At 48.2% G+C, this 12718-nt stretch overlaps 1 protein-coding gene across 6 annotated transcripts in view; it reads right to left on the bottom strand.

Moving 5' to 3' along the window:
• Positions 1–12718, bottom strand: part of fl(2)d (Pre-mRNA-splicing regulator female-lethal(2)D) — a 187757-nt gene that overhangs the window by 84510 nt on the left and 90529 nt on the right. For all 6 annotated transcript variants that reach the window (XM_075694705.1, XM_075694701.1, XM_075694702.1 and 3 more), the window contains exon 4: positions 1149–1216. In XM_075694705.1, coding sequence (XP_075550820.1) covers positions 1149–1216 — 68 coding nt within the window. The remainder of the gene's footprint in view (positions 1–1148; positions 1217–12718) is intronic.

The raw sequence follows: 12718 nt of genomic DNA, 5'->3' as shown, positions 1-12718 counted from the left end.
ATCAAGTTCACCGTTGAAGTGCAATCTGAAGGGCAACTGCCATTCCTGGACACCCTTGTGCAGCGAGAAGGGCCAAACCTGTTATTCAAGGTGTTTAGGAAGCACACTCATACGGGCCGCTACCTAAACTACAAATCGGTGCACCCTGCTTTGCAAAAGAGGTCTGTTGCCGGCTCTCTTCTTCGTCGGGCAAACAACGTGTGCACAACAGCGGAAGACCACATAGCAGACAATGCACTTGTGCGGAGGGAATTAATGGCTTGTGAATACCCTGAGTACGTCATTGACTCAGTAGGGCACCAGCTGGCTCGCACAGTACCCACCCTGCCTGGACCCCCCAAAAGACGGGCTTCGATTCCGTACGTCCCCGGCATAAGCGAGACTCTTGCACGCGTCCTGCAGTCATATGACGTGCAGGCTGCGCACGTGCCCTCCTGGAAACTTAGACACGAGCTCGTGCATGTGAAAGACCCTTTGGAAAAGGACAAGTTCCCAGGCGTGGTGTATGTCATTCCGTGTGCGGACTGTTGGTATGTCTACGTCGGTGAAACCGGCAACTTCAAAACAAGACTTAAGCAACACATGAATGACGTCCAGAAACGACACGTTGCATCGAATGCCTTGGCCGAACACTGCGCAGCCACATCACATAAGATTAACTGGGAGAAATCTCGTGTGATTGCCAAGGAACGAAATCATTCTTCGCGTCTTTATCTTGAGTCCCTAATCATCCAAACCAAGGCGCACACTCTTAATCGCAACGAAGGCAATCTGCCGCCCATGTATGCCAGGTGCCTTAATCATGTTTTGAGACGCACATAAAAAGGGGCGCCAGCTCTGCCGCTTCTTTCATTGTGAACAAGGCTCCCGTGGGGGAGCCAAAACGTAAATAACTATATTAAACCATTTTTCGTCGGTGTCCAGACCTCTTCCTTTTAACCAAGGTATCTCCCTGCGATCTCCAATTACCCCTCTCCTGTACTAATTGATTCGAACTAACACCAGTGAATTTACCATTTTCATCACCCCACCTAGTCTTCTGCCGTCTTCGACTGCGCTTCCCTTCTCTTGCACGATGCATATTACGCCTCAAAGCAAGGTGGGCATGCTCGGAATGTCACCCAGTGGTGCCAGAGAAAGGTACTCACGGTTGCTGGCTGCTGAGCTCCCCGCCTGGCCCTCCAAGTACTCTATGTAGCTCTCTTGCTCTTTCCATCTGTAATCGCAGAAACACTTTTTGAGGCTGCACAGGAATGACACTTGCACGGTTGTTCTCCATTGCGTGCACAAATTTTTCGTCTGCTGGTGGCCTTCATAAAGGCCAGTATCGTGGCGCCTTGGCACGATAAAATATATAGCACTGTCAGGTTTAACAAAGCACAAATAATTGTAGGAAAAAAAGAGGATGCACATAAGGGATGCCCTAGCATTCTTAGCATTGTTTGAAATGCCAAAGCCTACTGCTGTTTCAATCGGCAGTACTTCAAACACAAACCGGTGATTCCACGATAGATCAAAATTGGTCTGCAAGTTCATGTTTTAGATGCCACTGAATATATTATATTTCGTGCGCATTTATGCGCACTTCGCTTCTTTGGCAAGTGGACTGAAATATAGGAGAACAAATATACCAAAGTTTTTCACTGTGGAGGCGCCATTTTCATGCACCAGGCATTCTTGCAAATTCATAACAAAGGGAAAAAGAAGAGAAAGAAATAAACTTTTATTGAGAGCAGGCACTTTGCCCCAGGTGGGCTCAGTCCAGGAAGACACAAGCCACCTCCCAAGTCCAGTCAGTCAGCAGACTACACTGGTCTGGGCTGAGATGGCTCCCTGCGTGGACAACCACACCACGTGTGCTAGGGTGTTTGGCACTTTGCAGAATGCACATTCAGAGCTGTAAGTGGTGGGCGAGATCCTGTGTACTAGAAAGGTGCCACAGACATGACAGCTGGTTTGAATTTTTTGGAGGCTGACTGCTTTTCCTCCAGTTAGTTTCAGGTGAGGTAGGGAGTATGTTCTTCTATAAAGCCTGTAGTGCAAGAGGATGTCCATACGTTTCTTGGGTACATCCCAGGCTCTCCAAAATCATTATGCAAAAAAGGTGAGGTGTGCAGACAGGACACAATAGAAGAGAAGTTGACAACACAAGCGCCGACTATCCAGTCGAATAGTCGGCGTTCGTGTTGTTCACTTCTCTTGTGTCGTCTGCACGCCTCATTTTTTTTGCATGATGAATCCTTACCAACTAGCTCAGCTTTCTATCGTTCTAATCTCCAAGATCCCTCTACCAGCGGTGTGCCGTTAGCGTATCGTTGGACTGAGGCACTAGCAGCCTCATTTCCTGCCGGTTGGGTGTTTTCCAGAGTCCACATGATGCAGGCACATGTGGGGATAGAAGCGGCCAAGGGAGTTTTGGAGCAGCTTTGGGCGAATCAAATTTGGCACTTTGTAGCAGGTTTGGAGCAGGAATTGTCCATTATGGAGCAGAAGATATTGACACGTGTACTTAACTTTATCGGGCGACCACGTTTCACCGCCTAAAAAATGTTATCGCACAGCGCAGGACGCGCCTGCATGTAAAAGAAGTTTCTGGAATGTTATCGATGGTTCTGCCCACTGTCTTTCACTGCAACTTGTGTAATCTGATTGCATCTATCTGCGACACAAATAGTGCAGAATTTTGTGGAAGACAAGCGGGTCTCAGCGGTTAATCTGGAACATTCAACGACCGATCTATAAAAGCCGACGCACTTGACCCGCTGATCAGATTTTCGACAATCGCTGACCCTGTTCGCCGCTATCGTTGTGCTATATGTGTAGCCTGTTTTGTGGGCACAGGTTCGCCCAATAAAAGTTAATTTTGTCATTCCCAGTATTGCTACTGTGTTCTTCAACGTCATTACCACGTGACAATATGTGCTTAGGAGCAGCTTGGTAAAGCTCAACATTAGTGAAATGAAAGCAGATCAAGCAATAGTGTTCTTCGTTTGACTTTGCAGAACACTATTCAGTTGTGGCAAATCAGTTCTACAAAAGCCTGCAAGGTGGAGAAAACGGAAAAAATGTCATCCGTCTGACAAAGGAAACCTACATGGGCTTCTCAGGAACCAAAATTAACTAAGTACCGGAAGCGGCCAAGAAAAAAATACCCAAAGGCTTCACATGAACCCACTGTACACCCACTGTACACTGATAGGCGTCTGTTAATGCTAGTCCATAGCTTTTGCTTTCATTGTGCGAAGCAACTAATATTTAAGTTAAATATAATGCATAAGGCAACATAAGGCGCCAAGGAAAGGTTTGTGGAGGATTTCGAGAAATGACTGATAACAGCGTTTAAAGCAACCTACGTCCTGTGCGCTCCTTGTTTTTCGGCTAAAGAAGAAAGAAAGAAAAGCCCGCAAAATTTTAGAAAATTCACGTGCTACATCACAAGTGTTAGACATAAGCATCATCTAGTACGTTGCGTATATTACGCATGTGTGAACTAGCCAGACTCTTCTAATGGTTTGCTTTCTCAACCATTACAAATCATGCTGCTTTGTGTTTGATAATGGCCGAAGGTGAGCACGAAAGGCATCTTAAGCGTCAAAAACAGTGCACAGCCGCTCTTCCCAGTACCTGTATATGATGACGTTAGCGTTGAGATTCATGCAATCATGGCATGCGGAAACACTCTCATGGGCACAGAGCTGGTGTATTAATTTTATGGGCTTTCATTTTTTAGAAAAAAGGCCCACACAAATACTATGTTGCTTTAAATGCTGTTATCAGCCATTCGTCAATAGCCTCCACAACATTTTCATTGACATCTCATCAGTTAGGGAAATTATAAAGCTACCCAATTAAACACGCTGGGGCACAATGAACAAGAAATACTGTGAACATCACCCATCAGTGTACAGTGAACTCCAATCGCGTAATGCCCACTCTTATTTTTCAAGACTTGTTGACATTCAGATGGGCCTCCCACTGCTTGACTGAATGTCGACAAAACCTAGGCCCACGGTGTCATGGACTAGGGATGTTGCCCACCTCGGACTATTCCACCCAGTTCACTCATATTTTTAAATAAAGTTTATTCCTCCTTCTTGTTAATATTCAAATGGAAAAGCAGAATACCACAAAATAAATGCAAAGGGACTTCCCTGGTCATTGTTTGTTTGCCGGCATTTCCCATCGCTTGGCGATTAAAAAAAACTGATAATTTTTTTCTTTAAAGGGGTGGAGACGTCAAAATTTTCGTTCATGCGTTTGTTGATTCAAACGTTGCGTCATACTTCAGGGAGCACGATACACACAGCGGGATTCATATATATCCAATAAACAATTTAATAATAGCATTATTATACCGAGCGATTTCGGTTTCGGTTTCTGGGCTCCGGGGGATGCTATGACATCGCAGAGGAGGAAACGCAACATGACTTAGTCACGTGGGCCACAAAAAATAGTGACGTAAAACGATGCTGCGTCGTCTGCTCACGCGTACGCGTGCTCTCCCAGCAGAGGTAAACAACTGGCAATTCGAAGTGCATGTCGCGATTATTATAATTATTGCGAAGAGCAACAACAACGGTAAGAAAATATTGCGGCTTGTCAGAGTCGGTGATTCATTCCGAAGCGCCGTAAGCTTTAGCTCTGAAGTGAACCGGAAAAGGTCTAGCGACGATATCGGTGGCGCCGAACGATCAGAGGCGGTGAGGCTGCCGTCAGTGCCAGAGTGACCACTCCTCGTTCGCTTATTGGCTGATTCGCCGCACGGCTGCCGCACAAGTGGGTCCCAGGCCCGTCCTCCCTACGGCAAGGAAACCTCGCCGATCGCGAGCAAAACCGCCATCGCACGGGGGCCTGCGAACGGCAAACAGCGAGTCTCCGTGCCGGTAACGCGGACGGGCCCACACATTGAGAAAGGCCAAGCGAACAAGAGACCGCTCCGAGCTGCCTAACTATGTGACTATGCGAGCAGAGAAGCGGACAAGACGAACGCCGCATATCCTGGTCCCTTTCGAAGTCGGCCGGCTAGTGTTACACGCAGTTTGCTGTTCACGGGCCACCATGCGGCGTTTGTGTTGTCCACTTCTCTCCTCTTGTGTCCGTGTCTGCACGCCTTACCCCTTCTTTGCATTAAGAAAGGATTTCTATATGCCTGTAGCTCGGTCATAGTGGAGGCTATGCTCGGTCGCTCGGCTCAGCAGGCTCCGTAATCGGCATTTCATCACTACTCATCATACGTCACGTATTTGTGCTGGCGTGCTATGACGTCAATATTTTCGATCCTCCTCTGTGACGTCATAACTGCCGCGCTAGCGATGGGTCTCGACCATGAGAAGGAATTTTTAATGACTTTTTGGAGCTGAATTAAAATTATTTTGAAATGTTTGCAGCGTCCTATACCTTGTTCTGGGTGTCCTTGCATATGGAAGCAGCCTACAACATGCTTTTTATAGCTTCAAAATTTGGTGTCCCAACCCCTTTAAAGAAAAAGAAAAAAATATTTTTCACTGCCCTTACGATCGCACTGTCAACCAATATTTTGCACACGCTCAGTCAGTAGGGCTCATTCACGGCTTACAGGCACCATCAGGCCACTGTAAAACACTGATCAATATTTTGGACCCCTAATGATGGTTTCTTAAAATTTTCAGAATCTATCTGCATGATTCTCATCCTTAATATAATTAACATGTTGCTGCAAATGCAATTTCTGTTGTTTGCATATCCTCTGTGTTTTTACGACAGCCATTTGGCCGTTGAGGTTGACTAAAACAAACATTTACAGCCTGAGCTTGCATTTTGTGGTGGCAATAATCTGATTTTACGTGGTGTTGTCATGCAGGAAACAGTAAACAGTCTGAATTTCAGTGACGATTTGGGTTACCATTGGACATTTCTGGTTAAGAAGTTTAACAAAAGCAACGCCACACCATCACCCTGGTAATAGGATGTGGTGCACATGCAATTTGGAGTGGTATGTGCACGGCATTTGCCATTACCGTATTTACTCGCATAACGATTGCACCCTGAACTTGCTGCCATGAAGTAGGAGACGCACTGTACAATTCGGCGCCTGATGTGGTGTTTGGCGGGTGCGATTGTGTGCAATGCCACGTTGGACACTGAATCGTACCGTGTCTGCTACTTTTAAAGTATGGGGTTTTATGTGCCAAAACCACTTTCTGATTATGAGGCACGCCGTACTGGGGGACTCCGGAAATTTCGACCACCTAGGGTTCTTAACGTGCACCTAAATTTAAGTACATGGGTGTTTTCGCATTTCGCCCACATCGAAATGCGGCCGCCGTGGTAGGGATTCGATCCCACAACCTCGTGCTTAGCAGCCTAACACCATAGCCACTAAGATCTACTTTTATGGAGATAGCAATTATATGGGCGCTCCAGGCACTTTTCTGCCGTCGTCGCCATCGCCGCGTGGTGCAGGTGCGAGTGACAGCACATGAGGAAAGTCGACGATCACGGCTCCACCTCGCACACCGTCTTTTTGTCATGCAAAAGGCCCGAGGGGGGGGGGGGGGAAGGCAGAAGCTGCGCTGTACTATGGCTGCAACTGCATCTTGCACAACTGCGCTCCAGTGGCGCCGACAATCGTCTCCCACATACAAGGGAGGAAAGCGGGAAGGAAACACGCCATGTTCCGTCGCGCGCATTGCGCTGGGGGGAGAGGAGGGATGGGGGGCAGCGTTTTACTCCAGCAGCAACTGTGCATTGCACGGCAGCAGCGCACCCTATCTTTAAAGCGATTTGCGTCGGGCACTGAGTCGATGGGAGCTCATACCTTTGTGCGTGCTGCGTTCTCACCGCTCAGTTTGCATTGAAGCGAATGTTTGCAAGTTTACACGGCCAATAAAACTACTATCTTTACTTCGTGTAGCTATCTACGCATTTTCTATCACAATCGATGGTTCGCATTTTGGGTGAAACTGAATTTTTCAGAGATTACCGCGGGGAAAAAAATTGCTCAATATTTTACCCCGTATAATGAATGCACCCCCCAACTTTGTACACATTTTTCGGGAAGAAGGTGCGTTCATTATGCGAGTAAATTGACACAGGTGTACATAACATGCACAAGGGAGCCCTAAAACAGACTGTACGACTTATTCAATCAGCTGAGGGCATGGCTTTTTTTCCCGACTGCCCCACAAATTGAGTGCCAGTTCAAATCATCTTTAGCTTGTCTGCATAATAAGCAAATGTGTTAGACTTATATAAAGCGCTCATAATGCACTGTATAGCACAACGCGATTTTGATTTTCCTGTGCCCCCCCCCCCCCCCCCCAGTTGCAATGCTACTCCAAACACATCTACACTCCAGGACCCCGATGACGAAACAGATTGCTTAGGCTTCAATTTTACACAAAAATTTAGCAACTTCATTTTCATATTAGTGTTTTTGCACAGGTTGGCGCAATTGGCCCAGCCCTTTCATCCCTGCATCTGAGAGGTGGCTTGCTGTGGTAGGGCATAATAATTCCAGTGCTATGGCAGAAATTCTTCCCTTTTGGTAGCTTCTACATACGGAATCCGAGTCAGTGAGGATGATGGCAGCCTCTTTGCATGTCGAAAAGGTTAAGGCAATTGCAACTTCTCCTGCCGTGTCTATGTCATTTGTTGGAATAGCTGCAGGTCTTTTTGGCAAAGGTGAAGTGCACAATGCTGATCAAGTGGGCATGTCTTCCTGGGTATGTTGTTGCATCAGTGTATCTGGTGTCTGGGTGTGCTCCGTGCACCTTGGTTAGGACGTGGACTCTTACTGGCCATTGGTCTTTAGGGTAGGCACAATGCATATTTCACGGGTGGGAGCCACAGTGATGTGTTTGCGGAGGTCTTCCGGAAATCTCAGCTTGGTATCTCTTGGTTATAAGCTTTCTCTGTATCCCAGCTTCTTGAGGGCTGTAACTCCTGTTTCTGTTAGTCTTAAGCATTAGAACTGGTTGACTTGGTGTACCTCGGTAAGTTCCTCCCATGTGCTGTGAAGGCTCAGGTGGAGGAGGCATTGTGTAGAGGAGTGTTGGGATATAACAAAGGAGATTTTGATGGCTGTGCGGATGAAAGCATTCAGATTTTCAATTTCTGCCTTCTTGGGACGCTAGAACTGCACCTTGTTGGCGATGCGACATAGAATTACTGCAATGAATTTGAAAAAGGGGGGTACCAGCGAAACACAAAGGACGCGCACACAAGGAAAAGGCATTAGACATGGATGGACGCTGGACTTTCAACTGTAGTTTATTGAAATTTACATTGCCGCACATAACCTCCAACGCATGCGCATCTTCCACTCCTCCCAGCGTCCGTTTGTGTCTAACACCTTTTCCTTGTGTGTGCGTCCTTTGTGTTTCGCTGGTACCCCCATTTTTCAAGTTCATCATGCACCAACTGGCCCAAGAGCTTGCGCTAATGCACCTAATTACTGCAAGTTTCTGACTCAATTGTTTTTTCTGACGGGCAGACAACCATTGAGTTTTTTTGCATGCGCTCACGCACATGGTTCGATTAGGCTATGGGCGCCCGCCCCCGTAGCACTGGCGCACGTGAGTCGAGCAGCGATTCCTCCAATGCAGACCAAGTGCTGCATTGGAATATGTCTAGTTCAGTGCATCTACTTTTTCTTATTCTTATTATAAGTATTGTGAAGTAGCAGTTGTCACTACGTTTATTCCGAGTCAAAGATGCAGCGAACCGATCACACCCACAGCACGGATCACACTCGAGAGCCAGCCCCACAAGCGATGAAGAAGAAGAACCCCATATGAACCCCACATGATAATGATCATGTAGAGATGACAAAGAATAGCTGATAAATGGCCACACTAATGTCCCCTCGTGTGAGAGTGGCCATCCTGGCCGCAATTCAAAGGGGCGGCGAACGTCTCGTGAAAGGCTTCATACGGGAAACGTGGACAACCTCAGCGGTGCGGCAGCGGCGGTCACTTGGAACAATAACTGGTACCATGCGATAGTTAACTGGAGAAGTCTGCTCCAAGACTTTGTAGGGGCCGATGAACCAAAATTGAAATTTGTCACACAAGCCAGGAGTACGAACTGGTGTCCGGAGTAGCACTTCGTCGCCAGGGCGGAAGCACACGACGCGATGAGAGGCATCGTAATGCTGCTTGCGGTCCTGTTGACGTGCTTCGGTGTTGATGCGGGTGAGCTGGCGACAACGCAGAATGCGGGACACGTATTCTTCACAGGAGGGTGGACATTGATTGACAGTTGGCGCGAAGAAAGAGACGTCAGGACAGGAACTGGGCGAATGACCACAGACAAGGTAGAATGGCGAGTAACCGGTCGTGCGTTGAACGGCGGTATTATACGCAAAAGTCACGAATGGCAAAATTGCGTCCCAGTTTCTGTGATCTGGTTCGATGTACATGGCTAGCATGTCTGACAGCGTGCGATGAAATCGCTCTGTGAGGCCGTTAGTTTGCGGATGGTAACTGGAGGTAGTCTTGTGGGTGGTTCCGGAGGCTCTGAGTACTTCGTCTACTAGTTGCGAGAGGAATGCTTTTCCACGGTCGCCCAGGAGGATGCGAGGAGCACCGTGGCGCAGTATTAAGGATTGAACTACGAATGCAGCAACTTCAGAGGCTGAGGCAGAACTCACACAAGTTGTTTCGGCATAGCATGTCAAGTGATCAACGGCTGTCACAATCCATCGTTTACCAGTGAGAGTCACAGGAAGAGGACCATACAGGTCAATGCCAATGATTTCAAATGGTTGCGATGGACAAGGAACCGGTTGCAGTTGTCCCCTTGGAGCTGATGTAGGGAGCTTTCGACGCTGACATAGGGCGCAGGAAGCGACATACCTCGCTACACTGGCGGACAATCCAGGCCAGTAGAAGCGACCTTTGATGCGATCATAGGTTTTTTGGAAACCAAGGTGACCAGCAGTCATGCCGTCATGAGAAGCCTGCAGGACATGAGCACGTAGAGAGCGTGGCAGGACAGGAACCCAGCGTTGACCGTCAGGGTGATAGACATGACGGTACAGGACGTGGCTGTCAATCTTAAATTGCGTCAGCTGTCGATGAAGGCGAGCGTTAGGCGGGCGCGAAGCTACTTGAAGGTGGTCTATGATGCGCCAACAGTAAGAGTCCGCAAATTGATGAAATTGGAAGAATCTGTTGTCATGTTTAGGCATCTCGTCTACAGTGGCCAACAAGAAAGCATGTGAAGAGGGGTCGTGCGAAAGCTTGTCACGGATGGTAGTTGGAGGTCCATTGCATGGTGTCGTAGGAAGCGGACAGCGAGAAAGCGCGTCTGCATCCTGGTATTTTTTTCTGCTCTTGTAGGTAATAGTAAAGCCGTATTCTTGTAGACGAAGGATCCACTGACCAAGCCGTCCAGACAAGTTCTTCAGCGTCGAAAGCCAGCATAATGCATGATGGTCTGTAACGATGGTGAAATGGCGGCCGTGAAGATAAGGTCGAAACTTCTGTACAGACCAAACGATAGCTAGGCATTCCTGTTCCGTGATAGTGCAATTCTTTTCGGCGTTTGTCAGAATGCGACTTGCGTATGCGACGACCCTCTCCCCTAAAGTGTCGTCTCGCCGTAGGAGAATGCCATTAATGCCGTGACCACTAGCACACGTATGCAGGAGGGTAGGAGCAGCTTCATCAAAATGGCGTAGTACTGGTGAGAGTGCGCTTCAGATGGGCGAATGCAGATTCACATTCGGGAGACCACACAAAGAGAACATTAGAACCCAGTAATTTGTGCAGAGGTGACGCTACTGAGGCGAAGCCTCGTATGAATTGGCGAAAATAGGAGGCGAGGCCTAGAAAACTGCGCAAATCTTTGGTCTTTTCGGGACGAGGGAAGTGCCGAACTGCCAAAACCTTGTCAGGATCAGGACTAATGCCATCTTTGCTCACAATGTGGCCTAGTACCTTGATCGTCTTGCTCGCAAAATGGCATTTCTTGGTGTTTAGCTGAAGTCCAGCATTGGCAAGGCATGTGAGAACTTCATCCAGACGTTGCACGTGCTGAGAGAAGGTTGACGAGAAAACAACAATATCGTCCAGATAACACAGGCAAGTCTTCCACTTCAGGCCACGAAGAACGGTGTCAATCATGCGCTCGAACGTTGCGGGTGTATTGCAGAGGCCGAATGGCATGGCATTAAACTCGTAGAGCCCATCTGGTGCTGAAAACGCTGCTTCCTCTTTATCGTCCTCATGCATAGGTATCTGCCAGTAGCCGGAACGCAGATCGATGCTGGAGAAGTACTCGGCACCCTGCAGGGAATCCAAGGCATCGTCTATTCGCGGCATAGGGTATACATCCTTGCGTGTGATCTTGTTAAGTGCTTGGTAGTCGACACAAAATCGAACAGAGCCGTCTTTTTTCCGAACCAAAACAACGGGGGAAGACCAAGGGCTTGCAGAAGGGCGTATTATATTCCGTTGGAGCATGTCGGTGACGTTCTCGTCAATGACTTTCCTCTCGGCTAGCGATACGCGATATGGTCTACGGCGCACGATGGATGTACCATCTGTCTCTATCCGATGCGTCGTAATCGAAGTCTTTCCCAACGAAGCTGAATGTGCGTCAAACGAAGCTTCATGTTTTTGGAGCAAAGCAAGCAATTGTTGTGACTGCGAAGGTTTCAGGTCGGAACTGATGGCAGCTGCAAGAGCTGAAGGAGATGCGGCCTGTCCGGTACGAGGAACTTCAGAGGAAGCTGGTTTAAAGGAAACAACAGATATAGACTCCGATTCGGTGGCGGAAGCCAATGTAGTGCCTTTAGGGATGAGAATTTTTTCGGATGTCGGGTTTGTAGCGTAGAGAAGTGCAGAGCCATGATCAAACCTAACCAGCCCTGATGCAAAGGCAATCCCTCTTGCGAGACAGCGTGCAGATGGTAATACGAGCACGTCGCCGCACTTAATCACATCGACGTGATAATCACAATGCTTTGATGGCGAGGAGGTAGCGCGGTATCTTCTGCAGCAAGAAAGTGAAGTGGTGCGTCATCTGCATGAAGTGAATAGGTCGTGTCGGTCATGTGGAGAACGCTTTGCCCACAGCAGATGGAGGCGGATGCCGTAGAAAGAAAATCCCATCCCAATATGAGCTGCTGGGCACACGAACTTAGCACTGGAAATTGTACGTAATGCAGAAGTCCATCGATGGAAATACGAGCTGTGCACATGGCAATAGGTCGAATGGCAGCCCCTTGAGCAGCGAGTAGCGTAGGTCCATCATAGGGGGTCGTAACTTTCTGAAGTCGCCAACACAATTCACAGTGAATGACTGAAACACTAGCACCAGTGTCTATTAAAGCTTATACTTGTACACCTTCTATTACAACCGATATCACATTGCACGGACGCGATGGAGGAATTTCTGTCCTGTCGTTCAATGCAGCTTTTCCTCCAAAGGCTGCATAATTTAGTTTTCCAGACGGCGCTCGGCGAATTGAGAAGCAGGACTCAGTGGGGACGTAGAGCAGCGAAGGGGTGACGGCGAGCGGCATCTCACAGGACGGTAAGTCTGAGCCGTCTCAGATGCTACAGTAGGCGATGGAGAGCGTCCGCGCAGTGGACCATAAGGACGGCGTTGGTCATGGAAGCTCCCTAGACGTTGGAAAGTAGCTCCGGGTGAAAAGTCATCCCGTTCGTATACGTCATATCCGCGACGCTCGTCATGCTGGCGCTTGCGGCAAAAGCATGCTATGTGGCCA

The sequence above is a fragment of the Dermacentor variabilis genome, chromosome 6, assembly GCF_050947875.1.
Source record: "Dermacentor variabilis isolate Ectoservices chromosome 6, ASM5094787v1, whole genome shotgun sequence".
NCBI classification, from domain to species: Eukaryota; Metazoa; Arthropoda; class Arachnida; order Ixodida; family Ixodidae; genus Dermacentor; species Dermacentor variabilis.
Note: the sequence above shows the minus strand (reverse complement) of the source record. Positions and strands in the feature narration are given on the sequence as shown.